We start from the raw sequence: 18,174 nt of genomic DNA, 5'->3' as shown, positions 1-18,174 counted from the left end.
ATAAAAAGGCTTTAACTGGCATTGTTTTTAAGTAGACAGTGTATTACAATGGCTTCTTCAGAGACAGTAGCAAAAATCTAAGTTGATGACTAGTAGTCAAAGATATTCTCTGAAAAGATAACATAGCAGTCAGACACTGGAAGATGTTTTTGGAAAGCAGAATAAAATAAGTTTGACCAGATGAAAGAAGAAGTGCTACAAATATTGACAGGGTAAGTGATCACAAAAAAACATCCCTTTATGGGAATAAAACTCATAAACACAGAAAATGAGGGGAAAGAAGACAAATTTTTAAAAACATGTATATTGGCATATCTAATGCCAATTTGGTTATGTCAACCGAATCCATCAATGTTCAATGCTTCAGGGACATACTGCATCACTTAAAAAAGTACAAGGACTGACTGTAGCAGTAACCTACTGGCCAAATGAGAAACAGTAATGCAGTTAAGAATTAATGCTATTAAGCATAGTCTGAGTATCTCCACTGTATTTTAAGTTTTCAGCCGAAAGCAGCAGTGGCAAAACACAGAAGTTCCACTTCTTTACAACAATAATGCAACATGGCTTATTTGCAGAGCAGATACTGTTATTAGTAACAGGCTAAAAAAAAAAAAAAAGGCATACTCAATGAGAAGCACAAATCCCCTTCAGAGAGAGCCATTTGACAGCTGCCAAAATTAATGCAGTAAAACTTTGTTTTCATTTTAAAGTCATCCAGTCTTTACTTCTTTCGAATACTTCCTAGTAAAATATAAGAGAAAAATATTGCTTTTGGTTTTATTTGTTGCCATGTTGCATTCTGAACTTTATTATCCCAATCTTTTAAAAATCAATAACCTACTATGTTTCTTTACCTAAAAAGTGTGAAATTTCTGAGAGAATTTTCCACTTCAAAGTACACAAAATCATTCCATCTAACACAGCGTCAGAAAATCCATGCTCCCTGCTGACCTGCTGTTGTAGAGCCTGTGTCACCCGTTGGCAAAGTACCATATCACCTCATGACCAGTGGAGAAAATGCACTGACTGCAAAGTGTTTGGAACACCAGTGTTAGCTAGATTCCAGCTACCAAGCTGACACAAATACTCCCATCTTTGTAACTGAAGAGTGCTATCACTGATAAAGGGGGAAAGAGAACGAATTAAAATAAATAAATAAATCACACAAGCCACCATACACCAGCTGCCTGCAGAACTGTTCAGCTGAATAAATATAAACAATGATACAGTTTACCAGAGCTGGAAAACCCTAAATCTGCACTGAGTAAAGCCATGGGTTTCTACAAGTTCTTTTAATTAAGCATGAAAAGCAGAGGCTTTTTAATGGACATACCTACACAGGATTTTACCTACCATTAAAAAGCAAAAGAATAAAGCAACAACAGCATGCAGTGGCTAGCTTCGGCACTTCTCTCCTCAGTTCGACAGTGATGTGGATCACAAACTGGCTGAACATCTGGACCTGGAGAGCAGTGCTCAGAGATGCAAAGTTTAACTGGAGGTGAGTAATGAGAGGAGTACCCCAGGGTCAATACTGGGTTCAGTCCTGTTTAACATCTTCATTAACGATCGGGATGATGAGGGTAGAGTGCACCTTCAGTAAATTTACAGACAAATTTACAGACAACAAGAATCTCATGAAAATCAACACGGAGAAGTGCAGAGTCCTGCACCTGGGGAGGAACAACCCATCACCAGGACAGGCTGGAGGCCACCCAGCTGGGAAGCAGCTCTGCAGGAAGGGACCTGGGGGTCCTGGTGGGCACCAAGCTGAACGTGAGCCAGCAAGGTGCCCTGGCAGCTAAGAAGGCTGATGGCATTCTTGGCTGCATCAGGCAAAGCATCACCAGCAGGTCAGGAGAGGTGATCCTGTCCCGCTACTCAGCGCTGGTGACACCACAGCACCTGGAGTGCTGTGTCCGGTTCTGGGTTCCCGGTACAAGACAGACCTGGACATACTGGAAACAGTCCAGCAGAGGGCTACAAAATTGTCCAAGGGACTGGAACATCCCTCCTATGGGGAGAGGCTGAGAGCTGCGACTGTTCAGCCTGGAGCAGGCGAGGCTCAGGGGGATCTTGTCAATGTGTATAAATACCAGAAGGGAGGGTGCAAAGAGGACTGAGCCAGGCTCTTCCCAGTGGTGGCCAGTGCCAGGACAGACGGCAACGGGCACAAAACAGAACCCAGGAGGTCCCAGCCAAACATCCGGCAGCACGTCTTCTACATCATCACAGCATCTTTGCTGTGCAGGTGACGGAGCACTGGCACTGGTTGCCCAGAGAGGCTGTGCAGCCTCCAGCTTTGGAGATCTTCGAAAGCCACCTGAACGTGGTCTTGGGCCATGTTGCTCTGGGTGTCCCTGCTGAGCAGGGGTTGGACCAAAAGGCCTCCAGAGGGCCCTTCCAGCCATTTTGGGATTCTTGACAATACAGCTGCTAAAGTCTTAAGACTTAAATACTTAAAGGAATCTAGTTCCCCTCCTCTTACCAGCATCAGATCATGATAGCTGACAATTCTGTTACAGTTCCAATTATACAGTGAGCATGTTCAGCAGCTGCTGTTAAACAGCTGTCAAAATCAATAACTAGAAGATAAACTGATTAAGCCTGTCTGCAGCATGAAAGACTCGCCTACATTTAAGCTTTGATTGCAACAGTTTGTGTTAGGCATTTCACAGAGGATGGAAGGGGCTAAAATGATCAAATAAAAAACCCAATCACGTTTATTCTTTTTTCCCAGGACTGGTCACTCCTAGCAAAACACCAGCCTTGCTCTACCTTGACACATTCACAATCATCAGCTTGAACAGACTCCATATGCTGAAAGGGGAAAGTACTTCTCTAGGAGCCTCAGAACTGAGGTCTGCAGCTGCTCTTCACACGTAAGGGTAAAGGGAAGATTCTCATCAGGCCAGGAACAAAGCTCACAAATTGCTCACTTTCCCACAAGAAATATATGAGCTACAGCAGAGGCAAAACAATTTTTTTTAAGCCTTCATCAGGCAACAAAAATACCTTACAGAAAAAAGGCAAATTTATATTTGCTCTGCTTGTCACTTCAGGTATCCCATACCTTATGCAATTAAAGGTCTCAAATTCAGAGATTTTGCTTAACACTGACATTTTAATCTGTATTTATAAATTCAAAGTTTTTCAGTTCAGCTGACCCCATGGCTTACTAGTAAGTAATACACTCCACTGATGTGGAAGATAGGCTCAAGTTCTAGGGCAAAGGTCACACTGGAAAAATTGAGACTGGCTGGAGAACAGCAAGGTAAATTTTAACTCTGTTTGTGAAAACCATTTGTGTAACCATTTGTTAAAACAGCTTGGTCAAAATGAACATTTCTTTTTTTCACTTTAGTCTCATGCTCCTATCAACAAGCTGAAACTTATTTGTCTCCTACATAGCCTTAAGTGCACTGAAAGAGCCACACTAATTTCTGCCGCTCCCAAAAGAATGCACGTCCTATCTAACTTAGGGAGCAATATTCTCATGAGATTTTCTCTTTTCCTCCATTTTAAACTCAAAAACAACTCTTCATGGGCCTTCTCATTACACACCTGTGTTCTACCTCATGTTCTGCTTGTTTGCTGCACTTACTGCTTGATCGCAAAAAGCTATTGTCACTAGAACAGAACAGTTCAGTCAGAGGGGACTTTCAGAGATCACCACGTCCAACTGCCTGACCCCTTCGGGGCTAACCACAAGTTACAGCACGTTACTGAGGGCGTTATCCACATGCCTCTGAGCACTGACAGGCGCGGGGCATCAGCCACCTCTCTGTGAAGTCTCTCCCAGCGTTTGACCACCCTCACGGTAACGGAATTTTTCCTCATGTCCAGTCTGACCCTCCCCTGGCACAGCTTTGTGCTCTTCCCTTGTGTCCTGTCATCGGTGAGGCTGCACCAACGCTAAACAGCAGGACAATCACCACGTCTGACCGGCTGTGCTGTGCTCAGTGCGCCCCAGGATGTGGTTTGCCCTCCTGGCTGCCAGGGCACGCTGCCGGCTCACGCTGAGCCTGCCGTCAGCCAGCACCCCCCGAGCCCTTTCCGCTGAGCTGCTCCCCAGCCACTCATCTCCAAAACTTGCCTGTGTCCTGCACTGCTCCGTCCCAGGTACAGAACCCAGCATTTGCCTTCACCAAACTGCACTGGCAGACATGCTGAGGGTGCATTCCACTCCTGCATCCAGATCACTGGTAAAATGGAACTGGCCCTTGAACTACTCTTCCTGTACAGTGGGCAAGAGACTACATTCTCATCACCAGCTGTTCCAGGCATCTCCAATTACCACTCAGTGCTCCAAGAAAAGAAGAATTGATTTCAACCTCTCCAAATACAATATGGGAGAAATCCCATGATCCTTATTCATACTACACTGCTCTCCCTGCTGATGTTATCCAGCTCCTTTAATTAGCGGCAATCTCAATTTTGAGTACCCACAGCAGTGAAGACAAGATGGAGAAGGTAATTTTTCTTTGGAGATCTGAATGTTTTTTTTTTTTTTTTTTAAGTATTCCCAATCAGAAAGGAATCATAACACCAACATTAGCCGTCTGCTATTTTTATCTGAAAGTCTCAAGATGTCTGCAACAACAGATATATCTTCTGCATCAATCACTGCTTGAAAAACTCTGATGCATGCAGGAAGCTCATGTCTAGGGAACACCAGCTTCCTAACACTGACAATGCAAGTTCCTAGATCGGTGTTGGAACATTGTGTGTAAGAATTTGTGAACTCTTGACATAAAGTAGATCACAGCCTAGGCAAGGTTTTCAGCTAAAAACAATGGTAGAAAGACAATCCTTCTTACATACAGAAAGCAAAAATAAAATATTGATAAATCCTCTTCCACTATTTATATCATTATTTGGTCTCTCTGTATCTGCTACCAATAAAGTCAGGTATATTTTATAAGTGTTTTTTTGGACTACTAACATTCTAGCAAAGCTGAGATTAGGATCCAGATAACCTTTTGGTTTATTGCCATTTTATAGCCAATTTCGTCCCACTCCTTGTCCAATATGGCAGATGGATTGTTCCAAGTCAAACTGCAGTAAATCACATCAGCAACTGTATTAAGTTTGTGCAAGCATTACATTTTTAAAATTCCCTTTTACCTTTGACTGATCATCCTGTTTACACCGTTAATAAGGTCTAACAGGGTAAGTGAAGGTTATTCGAATTTATATCTCTATTCAGTATGCTTGTTTGCAAGGTTCTGTTGTGAAATATCTAATAATTAATGGAAAGAACTCTCCAAAGGTACAGGGATTTCTTATGTGACTGGTAAAACTGTCCATCCCAAAGACTTCCTCGGTGCCCAAAAAGATTAAAATGGCAACTTCAATTACGCATCTCTTCGACATGAAATTAAAAATTGAAGAGTAGACAGATACAGCTTCTTCTCTACACTGTTTTTAAGCCAGCAGGAGGCAACAACATCTCAGAATCTGCAACAGGGAATGGTATAAAAAATTCTTCCTACTTCCTACATTGATTTATATGAGATATCTGACAGGCTAAGTCGAGCACCTCTCACCTTTTCTGCATTCATGCTATCAAGACCAAAACATTTAAGAAAAGCACCAGTGTATTCTGGATAATAATTTTCATTATTGAATATAAGTGCATGCAGAATAAAATCATCTTTTGGGGGAGAAAAGTGGCTTTTTGATGACACAAATTTTATCTTAGTATGTTTGAAATATCTCCCAACAGTGACTTTTCTCTTTCTTTTTTCTTCAGTTCTGCAATTCTGTTCTAGCCCAACCCTTTTACTTATGTCCACACTATGCAGGCTTCCCACAAAACACTTAAATAAGGATGTATGCCCACTAATTTAACTACATCTGAAGCTTTAGAAGTTCCTCGGTTGTTTTTTTGTATACATACGGGCATTTACATAAGTCAAAGAATTTCTAATACTATTTCTACCCCAGCTATTTCTATTTTTAATCAATCAGGAGGCATGCAAGCACACGGATGGATGCCACACATTCAAAGTAACAGCTGCAAACTTCTAATTATAACTTGGTACTACCTTCTACAAAACAAGGGTTTTAGTAAGGAGAAAGGGGAGTATTGTATATTTATTTTGTTTCCATTTGGGGGAAGAAGTTTATAAAACTGATCTAATACAATGAATAATACACTAGTGACAGACTTACTTGTTCAGGAAACCAATTTTATAAGGAAGTCAACCCTAACTCGCCAAAGAGAGCACCCATGTGTGCTGTCTGGCTGCAAACTATCTTCTGCTTCTATTTATATGTCTGCTAGACTCTCTATGACCTTTGGTAAATATAACCTTCTAGTAATCAATTGGCCATCAAATCAAATCAAATTACAAACTACTATCAGCTGTTGCCAGAGAGGAGTGTTAAGGAACTGTGTTTCTTTGCAGTCCCCAGCCTATAATGGATAATTTCTTTTTTAAATGAGATCATGTGATGCACAAGTTACAACAATACCTTACTCCTAAAGTAGACTCATAGGCAAGAAAACTTTTTTTTTTTAAAACCTTTATTTGTATATGCTGCAGAAATTCTTCAGTCTAAGTTCAATAAAGTTTACTGTACTCTAATTGCTAAAGTACTCACATCCGAATGACTTAAAACATAAATAAACTTAAACTCTGCTGAAGTGTCCTCTCTTTAAAATCAGCTTGGAGTTTTTCATTCAATTGATTGTTCTATCAGTGTTGTTGGTCTTTTTGCAAGCTAACAATATTCAAAGCAAACTTCATAATGGTTACAGATGTGCCCAAATTATAGTGCCAGCCTATATGGAACACAGTTTTATTCTTACCATTCTTACCAGCTTTAATCTTTTTACTGAAACACCACAAGAGTTTGGGAATAGTCTGAATGTTTTCCCTATGCCTCTTTCTCAACCTCCGTGCTCCCATATCAAATTGATTTTTGACCATTACCTTTCCCAGCTTTATAAATGAGTGCTTTCTTTTGCCTTTAATTATTTACATAATTCCTGTAGCACTTTCTTTAACATTGTCTACCTGTGCTCAGTTTGTGATTCACAAAAAAGCTCCAAAAAACAAACTACCCTGTAACCTTTTAAGCTTCTGTTTCAAGGCACCACCAAATTATGAAATATAACCAGTAAAAGATGGGTACAGACTACACCTATGCTATCTCCTATGTACGCCAAAAACAAACTCCGCTCTGTGTGTTTAAGTGGACTAGTTAGAAACCTTTTTTTTTTTTTTTTTTTTTTTTTTGGCATTGACACTGCCTGTCAGCTAGAAGATGCTATGACAACAAAAAGGCTACTTCAGATCGGCCAGACACCAGCGTGCAGCCAGCACCTCACCCATCCATCCGGGAGTAACTCAGGCTGGAAAGGACCCTGGGAGGTCACCCGGTCCACCTCTCCATGCAAAGCAGATGTAACTTCACAATGAGATCATGTTGCTCAGGGCCTTTTCCAGTCAAGATTTGAAGATGTCCAAGAATGAAGTTTCTGCAGCCCCTCTTGTCCAACTCCTTGCAGTGCTTAAACACCTTAACTGAGAAAAAGTTCTTCTGCCTATTCAGATTTTCCCCTTCTGGCAACCTGTGTTTCCTCTCGTCTTTTCACAATGCACCTCCACGAGTTACAAAATCTTCTCTATAACCATCTATTACACAGTGAAAGACTGCAACTAAATCCCTCTCAGCTTTCTCAATCCTAAACAAAGCCAGCTCCTCAGCCTCTTCGTGTACATCATGAACTCCAGTATCTCTCTTGTATGGGGGGCTCAAATCTGGATACAGCTTTTCAGATGCACCTGTAAAACGACAAACTGAGGGGAGTAGAGGGTTCATAGCAACTTACAGGCTAAGCACTTTAAGTACTTTCTGCATGATTTGTGATTACAGCAACAAATATATAAGGGTCCTATTCATACCTTCAGCAGCTGTTTAGCACTAGTTAGGCAAGCATAATAGATGTTTCTGCTACTGTTTGTGGCTTCTCATTCTGCTGCCAAATGGTCACTCTTACCCCCAAGGCATAACGTGAGGTAAACCAATACTGATATTGATCGGAGCAAGTGCTGCTCCAATACCTGGGGAAAACCCAGAATAGTCTCTCTCAAGACATTTTTATGATTTCCCCTCACAGATGCAGGTATTAGCATCAGCTATTCCCAGCCTGGCAGAAAATTTCTGGCAAAGCAGACTGAAGACATGAGAAACCTATGGAGAAGCAGCTTGTTACTGTCTGAAGCCCAGCGTTCCCCAGCTTGCACCAAATCCATGAAGAACCACAATGCTAGACAAAAGCTTATGACAGACCTGTTGGTAGACAAGATCCACTGCGCAACAGTAGAGGTCACATATGCACACGATCCATGCCTGCAGCACTACCAGGGTGCTGTGAGGATCCTTGCCCAAGGCTTCCCCAGATGCAAAGTGTAGACTGAGGAATGAAGCAGAATACACCTCCCAAGGGCTTCTTCAGTTTAATTAACCAGAGGGTTATTGGCATTCTAACACTTCACAGAAAGTAGCTGGCAGACATAAACAACACATGAATACTGCAGCTGGCCATGCTAGCCAAGTTCACAGCCTTATCTTTATCTTATCTTTATTACCTTATCTTTAATTACTTATCTTTATTACTGTCTTTTATCAGGACAGGCCAAGATCCTCTCCCTTCAGGAACATTTGTCAGCAGTCACCCATCAGCAGTCAACATGTGTCCCTTGCTACTTTGGGTCTCCCCAGTCACTAACACACAAACACACCTCATACAGGTCCGGTTTATGATCTGCAGGATGCAGGCTGAGATCTATGTCATTCACCTGTAGTCAGCTGCACACAGGTGGAGGATCTTATGGTCAAGTTGTACAACAATATCCTCCAAATCGCTGAGCGACATACTACCTCTGCAATGGATTGACTAGTCACTATGCACAGAGAAGATAAGATGTGGCTGGGCTTCCCAAGTCTCCCTTTAACCAGCCTGACACCACCACCAGCAGTAAACCCAGCTCGTATGTCTTCTACGCACATACAACATGGTCTGAGCAGCACAAGCCTGAGCAGAACAGTAAGGTCTGTGCATTTGTCAAGAGCCCTCAAACATTCAAAGGCACCCTTGTCACCAATTATATACTAGCAGCTATTTTTCACCATAAAAAACACTACATATAAAACAATCTGTCCCACAAACACAAGCAGCTGCTGCTTCCATGAGCAACACTGCCTTGTTTCCAAGTCTCCCAAATACATTTCTCTTCCTATGCCCAGGAGGTTAGGAGCCAGATGCAAGAAACGCAGGGATCAGACATGCAAACCAAAACATCCTTACAAGCCCACCAGCGTATTTTCCTAGGCATAAAAACAGTATTCTTTTGCAGGTCTTTGATTGTCTTCCCCCACCCCGAGGCAGTGGCCCTGATACAGACAACAGTTTCTGCAAGCTGTGCAGCCTGGGCTTCCATAACATCCTGCCACCTGGGCAAACAGCTGCTGCACAGGAAGGCAAAAGGAATAAAAGGGATCCCACCAGTCTTTACAGAGCCAAGAGACAACATGCCATTTCAAAGTAATGAGTTTGTTTGCTTTTTTAAAAAAATATCAAGAGTCAAACCAACAAGCTTAAAGAAAGACATGTCAGCTTTGTTGATGGCAATTCACCTCCTCTCTTCAACCTAAAAGCAGCAAGCAAGGTTGCTATGGCTGTAAGAGTGCAACAAGACCAGCAGACTGCTGGCTTCTGCGCACCTTCCCCTAACTACCAGGAGCAACTGGCAGCCCTTCCTGAGGCAATAAACTGAGACTGAGTAGTGTGATTAAAAAAACAACAACAAAGAACCACTGGGAAAGTTGACAGTCTTGCTGCCTTTCTACAGCTTCTTACTTCTGGAATTACTTGCAGAGTTGACTCTCAGTCCTGTCCTCCTAGTCTTGATGGAGAAAGCTTCCCTGGACCCCACAGCCCCAAGAATCATCGATGCCTTGTGGGCCCAGGCATGAAAAGGGGCTGCCTCGAGGGCTCCGCAGCAGGTCTGCAGAGGTGTACAGAGTTAGAGAGTTAACTGTTTTGTAGGGCTTGGAGGCAATCTACGTTCCTCCAGTGTGCTAAAGCATCTTCCAAGCAGACAGTCATTCAGAGGCTACTGACAATGTCTGTAGGTGGAGAGGTGGAGGATGACGTGCTTTGTGCTAAGAGTTCCCCCCATGGATGTTGGGCTGGAATCCAGAAGCAGTGAGCTGCCAATGGACTTGCTCCTAGTGCATCAGGATATCCTCCCAGCAGCAAAGACACAAAGCTAGCACAGCTTATGTCCGCAGGACGGCACTCTGGTATGCATTTTTCCTTTGGCTTTCCACAAAGAGGGAATTACCTGGAGTGATTCCAGAGTATATTAATGCACACAGAAAGGGTCTTGTCAAGAGACAGTAGAGTTAGTAAAAATTAATACCTGCTCTTAAGTAAACTATTTAAAGAAATAAATACTTCACTCACTTTTGCATCTGTAAGCCCAGAACTGCCTTTTCCTAGCCCTTCAAAAGGTTGTGACGATGTTGTACTTAGTAGTGACAATGTTGTTACAGTCCAAAATGAATAAATAATACTTAAAATTGCCATCAGAAGAAGTCAACACAACTAAAACTTAGTGAGTCAACACACTTAACAACAGAAAGACTCAGTCTGACAACAGTGATTTGAGTCACAATTTAGAAAGCAAGGTAAGACAACTTGTGTCCATGTATGATGCAATTCATTTTTTTTCTTAAAACCACGGCTCAATTCTTTCAAGACCAGGACTACCACCACTTATCTATTTCAATCTGTATCAAAGGTTGTACAAAAATGTTACCATTGATTTTTGCACATATCTAAATCAAAAGCAAAGTAGAGAACGGGATTTTTGGAGAATGGTACTAATGGATACACAGCTTCATTTTTGCTTGAATCTAACAAAAAGTAGCAAAAAACAGATGCAGCTGAACAGCTACAGATGTTCTGAAATATACACTATAACACAGTTTATTAGTCTAGATATTAAAAGCTCTGCAATAACATCACATTCACTGAGTATCTCAAACTTTTTTGCACACTGTTAACAAAAAACACCTCTAAAAAGGTGGACCAGTCTTATGAACCTAACCGGTACTGCTATTATATATGCTAATATCAGCTTTTGATGCCAAAGTCTTTTTTTTTTCTCTGAAACTTCCTATCAGAGCTTGATAATAGAATACTTGATTATTTTTCATAGCCTGCCAATATTTTCATCAATGTAAGCCTTTTGTTTAAGACAGAAAAAAGAACTGACAAGTTGAAGAAAACAGACGTCATGGAAAATAATAAAACCAAACCAGAACAGTTCATACAGCTTCTGTTTCAGTTTGCAGATACATCTAAAAATTTATCCCAACGTTTTAAAGTACAAGAGTTTCACACCAATAGGAATCTCATCAGTGATGAAATTCACCTTTAGAGACAGAATGATCATATCACTTGCAGACAAGTAATAATTGTATCTCCTATCAAGCACACATAAGTTCTTCTCTTTTAGTAACAAACATTCTGCTGACATAATATTCCACTTCTTAAAAATGGTCCTTCAATGAAAGCACTCACTTTTGAAGCCGCTGGTTCCACTAGTCTCTGACGGTGACGTGTTGAGCTGAAATGACTCTTCTGAGGTGCCCCTTCCTGACAGCGAATGGAGAAAGGAGAGGGAGAAGAACAGAGAAAAGGGAGGGAAATGGATCGTGGAGGGGTTGGAATGGAGGATGTCGGAGAAGGGAGAGGAAGAGTATTTAACTGAACTGCATTTTCACTAACTCTGTAAAAGCTTTATGAAACCAAATTTCAATAATTTCATCATACAAATATCAAAGAAAATGAACCTTTTGACAGAAGTAGCCTCATAAGGCTTTTACGTATGTATTATTCATATGCATTTAACGATGCATATACTGTTTACTTTAAATAAGCATATACACAAGACTACTTCATTTCTAGATACGCGCATTAGGATTAAAAAAGATTCATTTTGCTCTTCTCATGTATTTACATTATCTTACATTTTCTATATCCACATAAGAAGTAGCACACAAAAGAATCCAACCCATCAATCATCTTGCCCAGCTGGATCTACACTCTAACCCAAAGGCCAGCACCTCTTCTAGTGAAATACAACTTCTAATACTTGCATTCTCCACCCAACGCTTCAACAATCAACAACTACTTTATGTTTTAGAGATTTGTACCTAGCAGAGATTAGTACCTTTTCCTGAGAAAACTTAGTAAGAGATTCACCCATGCAAAGGATAATCATTTCCTCTTTAAAAGGAATCTAGAAGAGCATTCCACACAAAAATACAGAAGCACAACAGTCTTTGCATGTGCAAAATTATTTAGGATAATACCTTGCTGCAGCCAGGCTGAAAATTACCTGGATTTGCTGGAGTTGCAAAAGTAAGACTGCCTCTTAGACTTTAAACAGAGAACCAAATGGTGCACTGTTTGTTCTTGTTACTTCATTTGGTTTCCCCCCTTCAGTGATCAAAATTCATATCAAACAGCCTCTAGAATAGGGAACCAGTTTGTCCCTAACCTTTTCCTACATGGAGCTGCTTGCCTTTCAGAAAAATATAATATCTCATCCCAATGCATACTCAAACTGCTTAAATACACACAAAAATTGAAACTAGAAACAAATATAAAGTTTGAGCAAAAATATGCATTTTGAACAACTAAGTTGTACAAACTGAAATTTTACAAGGAAAAAGTATTTGCATCTCCTTTTCCTACAATAAAAGGAAAAAGCACCATAGATTTTATTTATTTTGCTGGTCTTCTGGTCCCTCAAATTTTCAGTACATCAGATTATTAGAGAGGCTTTGTATCTTTTTCACATTCACGCTTTCCCCTTTACTGAAATTATCATCTTGATATTTTTCAGACATCGTGAAGCTGTATCAAAGAGGTGCTCCTCTAACACAACTAAGAAATATTCTACATTAACGTATTAGAATGAACAGCTTTTCTGGAAAATGATTATATGTATCCCTACATCTTGACAGACTAAATACTTACTGCCAGCTAAACAGTTTTGCAATGTTTTAATCATCTAAAACAACAGCACTTACTCTGTTTGCTTTCAAAGTTAAGTAAATTTCCAAGTTAATTTTCTATACAAATTCTACCGAATATGGTAACTGAATTTTCAGCAAGTAATTTGTCACAAACAGACTGAAGACTAAATATCTACTGTCATTTCTAGAAACTTTAAGGCAACCACAAAATTTAACTTGCTCTTGAACTTCACAAATATTACTTTTATCAAAAATAAACACACTCTACTGTGTTTCAAATTTCAGCCTAAATAAATATCATTATCTGATGTTACCAAACTTCCAGCATTATAAAATATTTATATAAAATATGAAATATTATGAAGTATCTTAATATGAAAAAAAGTATATAATGCCTAGCAACTTCAATAATCTGCTGCTTTATGATCATCACCATTGCTGAAATTGGACTGGTGGTCTCTTTTCTTTCCGACAACAGGAAAAAAGGCCCATCACCACCACTTAGAGGCTTTGCAAAAAGAAGCAGGTTCCTGGAAAAATCTATAGGATGCAATGAACTATGAATAGAACAAACTACCTCCAGAAGACACACTTTTTCACATGAATAAACAGCTATATCTAGGAGGCAAAAAGGGAGAAAGAACACTGCAAGCAACTATGCAAAGGAGCAAGAACACAGCAGTGAAACAGTCCCTTTGCCTCTGTCAGAGTGCTGGCCAAAGAGGGCTGCCAGTCAAGATATATTTTTCTTTTTCTGAGTTCAGTCTCTAGAAACTCATTCCTATCCACTCAGGAAACCATTAGCTGGAGTTCCTAATGATGTACTAATAGAAGTGCATGAGTACTACTGGTTTCGCTGAACAACAGCATGGAAATTTAAGTCAAGAAAAGATGATAAGACAGATACTGATGGAGCAGCATCTAGATCTGACTGAATTGCATGCTTAGTGTCTGACTGGAACTATTACTGTGTCTTTGGCAATAACCATGAAGTGCTCCTTAATAATTCTTACTGTGAACAGCTTTACCCTTCTTGTACCAACAGAGCTGTGAGAATTAATCACTAATATTTCATCCTACCTGCTTACTTACACTTAAATAGCTTCCTGGAATCAACAGTACAAAATTATACTCAGTCAAATGCTCTGATACAGTCCCTCGAGGAAAGGCCAAGTCATAAAAAAAATCATTAACTTCTCTAGTGAATAAGTGCATCCAGAAGAAGTTTCACAGAGAACAACCACAGTTCTGCAAGCTAATTAAGTACATGGAAAACTAGGCACACAACTCTGTTGACTTCAACATACATAACCGAGCACTTCCCAGCTCTGGCTTTTCACTGCAATTAGACAGTGAACACTACTTCCTTGTTTCCACTTAAGAGCTCATTCTCTTTAAAGCTAAATTCGGATGCACAGATTGAACTATGGAGTCCTTAAAATTTAAAATCTTCATTAACAGCTTTTGTAGAAAGGTATTTTAAAAGTGATTACATGTATTTACATAGATGCATAGAAATTAAAGTCAGCACATGAAGTAGATTATTCTGTCACTGAGCTAATTCATCACTTCTTCCAAACTACAAACCCCATTAAATGTATCAACATGTGTTGAACAAAAATTAAATTGACTGATTATGAATGTTTATTTGTATAGAATGTAGAATAACAGAAATCTTGAACATATTTGTTTATGTTTCTGATCACAGAAGACTTTATCAAAGTACAGAACTGATCATCATTTACATGTGTTATATTTGCCAGCAACACTTTTGTACAGCAGTGCTGAAGTATGATTAAGACAAGAAACGATGGTGTAAGCAGTGTCTTTAAGTCTTGGGAGGAAGGGAGAACTCTATCACCAATATAAAAATGTCAGAACAATTAACGTTGATGAAAGAACTGGAAGTGTTTTTTTCCAGTAACATAAAAATCTTAACAACAACTTATACTTTAACAACTACTTATAATTTAACAGGTGATAACAAGATAAACACTTCTACATACCACTGCTTTTGCTGGAGTTCAGTGAGAGCATTTTCTACTAACATACACATTAAAAATACAAGGTAGTGCAGGAAGAAGTCTCAATACACTAAGGTTGTCTGAGAAATTGTGCCAACTAGTCAAAAACAAATTAAATCTTGGGTTTGCCCATATTTGCCTATAAAATATTTGCCTATAGTATTTTTAAACTAGTTTTAGAATGATGTCTCTGAGCAAAGCACATGAATTAACCAGAGGAGGTGGTTTTTTTTTGGTTCTGTGCTCTCTTCACCACTTTTTAAGTACATACTGGGAAAAGTGAAGCTACAATTACTACAGAACATGAGCACTCTAATTGAAATTGGGAAAAAAAGTCAAAAGGTATTTACCCAGTGATGTCCATACCCCACAGACCACAATGGCTGATGATTTTTCCAGGATATGAGAGATACTAGCTCAAAATCCTCTACCTGCTTAATACTCAAGAGACAAAAGATTTACATTTTGTTCCTTCACCAAGGTATTTTAAATACTCTGTCTCAATCTCTCTGTAGATATTCCTATTTGTACAGCCCCTCATTGTAGTTGCGAGCACGAACACTGCAATCTGCTATTTAAAGTATGCATCTGATGGGGAAAAGATAAGGGTCAAGTGCCTGCTCCAAATCAGGATGAAAATTCATGACTGTTTCTCTTTCTTTCTCACTTTCAAAGCCAGTATACAATTCCTTCTAAGAGTCTTCTCTAAAACAACAAAAAAAAAAATCAGAACATTTTTACAAATGCAAGATGGACTTGCTTGTACTTCTGAAAAGATATCCACTGGGTTAACTGAAAATACAGTTCAACTTGGCAAGTATTTCTGCTGATCTCAAGACTCTGCTTTTCCCAAAATAAATTTTATCCCTCCTTAACAAAAAGCCTTCTACTCTCAGTAAGACACCATGCAAATCCAGCTCTAACTCAAAAAGATCTGGTGAAAACAGTCAAAGATTATACACACCACAGGAAGGTTATGTCATATTAAGCCAATAAAAGACAGCGAGCAGTGCATACTAACCCAAATTAATAGTCAGCATTACAGAAGGAGTTAAACATTTGGTTACAGTTGCAGAAGGGTTTGCCAGTGGTGAAAGACTAGAGAGGAGATGAGTCTGGAGACAAGGAACTTCTGTTCTAGAGCACTGACAGCACTATAGGTTCCAAGCACGTAAGTATTTGAGTTGCTACAATATTCACACTAGGGCTTAGTAAGAAATTCTAAAAAGGAAAAAGCCTGCAAAAAGATAAAAATCTGCTCTACCCTAGCACCTTACTAACAGTCTTCTTCTTTTGAACAGTTACAAACAAATGTAGTAGTATTTCAGAGGAAAGCAGTACCATTTTCACACATACATTTATAATGAATATTCTCTGTCCTCTGCCTCAATGTAAATAGGGTCAGCAATACAATGGGAAAGTTTTCTCACCACTTTTAAAGCATTATTTGTCCTTCCATTACACGGTATTCTAAATCCAGGGGAAAAAAAGTACTTAAAGGTAGAAACTACCATAAAAAGAAGAAAGCAACAAATAATTTTGCTCTCAACATTGTTAGTCCGATCCAGAGAAAAATTAAAACTTGAAACAGTTTTCTGATTAATGTTTTTGGAATATGAAACCATTTTATGTAAAAGAATAAGCACAAGTATAGTGTGCATGTAGTACCCAAAAAGTTGATTCACAGCAAATATAATTTGTTATGTTTTAACCTTTCCCTGACATCTGATAAGAAAGTAGGAGAAACTCCTTAGAATACAATCAATCAAAAGAGCAAAGTATTCGTGAACACAGCAGGCAAAATGACTTATGTTTTTACGTAAAATTAAAAAAAAAAAAAAAAAACTTATTAAAGGTTTAAAGAGCATCTCCCAAAAGGAGAAGTGATAAGGTAACCTAGCCGTGGTATTTCCTGCTAATTTTATTCAGTTGCCCAAGTAATTTAGTGGGGCATTATCACAGACAAGATCTTTGTAGTGCATCAATGCACCCTGAAGAGGGGGGAAAAAAAAAAAAAAAGCACAACCGTGCCCTTCCCTTCACCATTTAATATATAAACTAATATAGTTGAAAAATGGATGCTTGAAGAGGGTCTCCTTCCTTCCTATTATGGCTTGGAATCACCATAAGGTCAACTTAATTCTTTCTTAACACTAGCTAGCAAGAGTGGTAATCTTCAGAGGCCCTACCTTCCCTCTTATTACATTATATTACATTAACCCATGTAACATGAGATCCTGTACCAAACTGGGAAGCTGGGAGTTATTCTCTATTACTGGCATTTTATTTTTCCTTCCTGCCTCTCCTTCAGAACGTACTTCAGGAACAGTCCAGAGCTTTGACAAAAGACAGTTTACACCAGGAAAAATCCCATTATAACACAGATGTCATTTCATAAGCATAAAAGTAGAACTAAATCAACGTGATTATTCCTATGACAAAGGAATGAATCTTCAGACTATTAAAATGCATATGGGGGCTGTGCCTCTAATGGTACCAGGAAAGCTAAAACCATACAAGATTCTAAATAAGAATATATTCTAATAGCTCATTTTTTTTTAGCACAAAATAATCAGATGGGTAGACTTGATGCAATAATGCCTCGTTACGACGTTAACATCAAGAGATACGTGACACACTGCTAGACTGCAGAGTAGTTTTGATACTACCAGGTAGTGAAACTCGAGACAAATACCAGATTCATTATCCCCTGTGCAAACAAACATGGGATTCCTCCTTTTCTATTTTTAAATCATAAGTACATCCCACCCGCTTTTCTGCTGCTCATTTGGTACCAGAAACTCCACTACTTGCTTGGACAAGGAATGAGTTATGGTGCAAGTCATGCCATAGGTCCCCACCAAGAAGACTTCAGCAGTAACCAGATTCAGGAGTTCCTCCCCCCAGCTGTCCCGTTAGCTCATTCCTACCCTGAAGACACAGCTCACTGCTCCCCGTACCAAATCTGTACAATTATTTGTAGTTCCATCCTGTCAAACAGGACACTGAAGCAATCCAGGTTAAACACAGCTCATACAGAGTCAGAAGGGTCATACCTGCTCCCAGGGTCAGCCAGTTT

The 18,174-nt window shown here is 39.6% G+C and overlaps 1 protein-coding gene across 7 annotated transcripts in view; it reads right to left on the bottom strand.

Moving 5' to 3' along the window:
- MAST4 (microtubule associated serine/threonine kinase family member 4) overlaps positions 1 to 18,174 on the bottom strand; it is a 296,539-nt gene that overhangs the window by 164,907 nt on the left and 113,458 nt on the right. For 3 of the 7 annotated variants that reach the window (XM_080573069.1, XM_080573072.1, XM_080573075.1), the window contains one exon: positions 11,609 to 11,683. The exons of the other annotated variants lie outside the window; for them this stretch is intronic. In XM_080573069.1, the coding sequence (XP_080429195.1) occupies positions 11,609 to 11,683 (75 nt within the window). The remainder of the gene's footprint in view (positions 1 to 11,608; positions 11,684 to 18,174) is intronic. 7 annotated transcript variants of the gene reach the window in all.

This window comes from Anser brachyrhynchus (assembly GCF_964034855.1).
Source record: "Anser brachyrhynchus genome assembly, chromosome: Z".
Classification (NCBI taxonomy): Eukaryota; Metazoa; Chordata; class Aves; order Anseriformes; family Anatidae; genus Anser; species Anser brachyrhynchus.
This window is presented reverse-complemented; position numbering and strand designations above follow the sequence as displayed.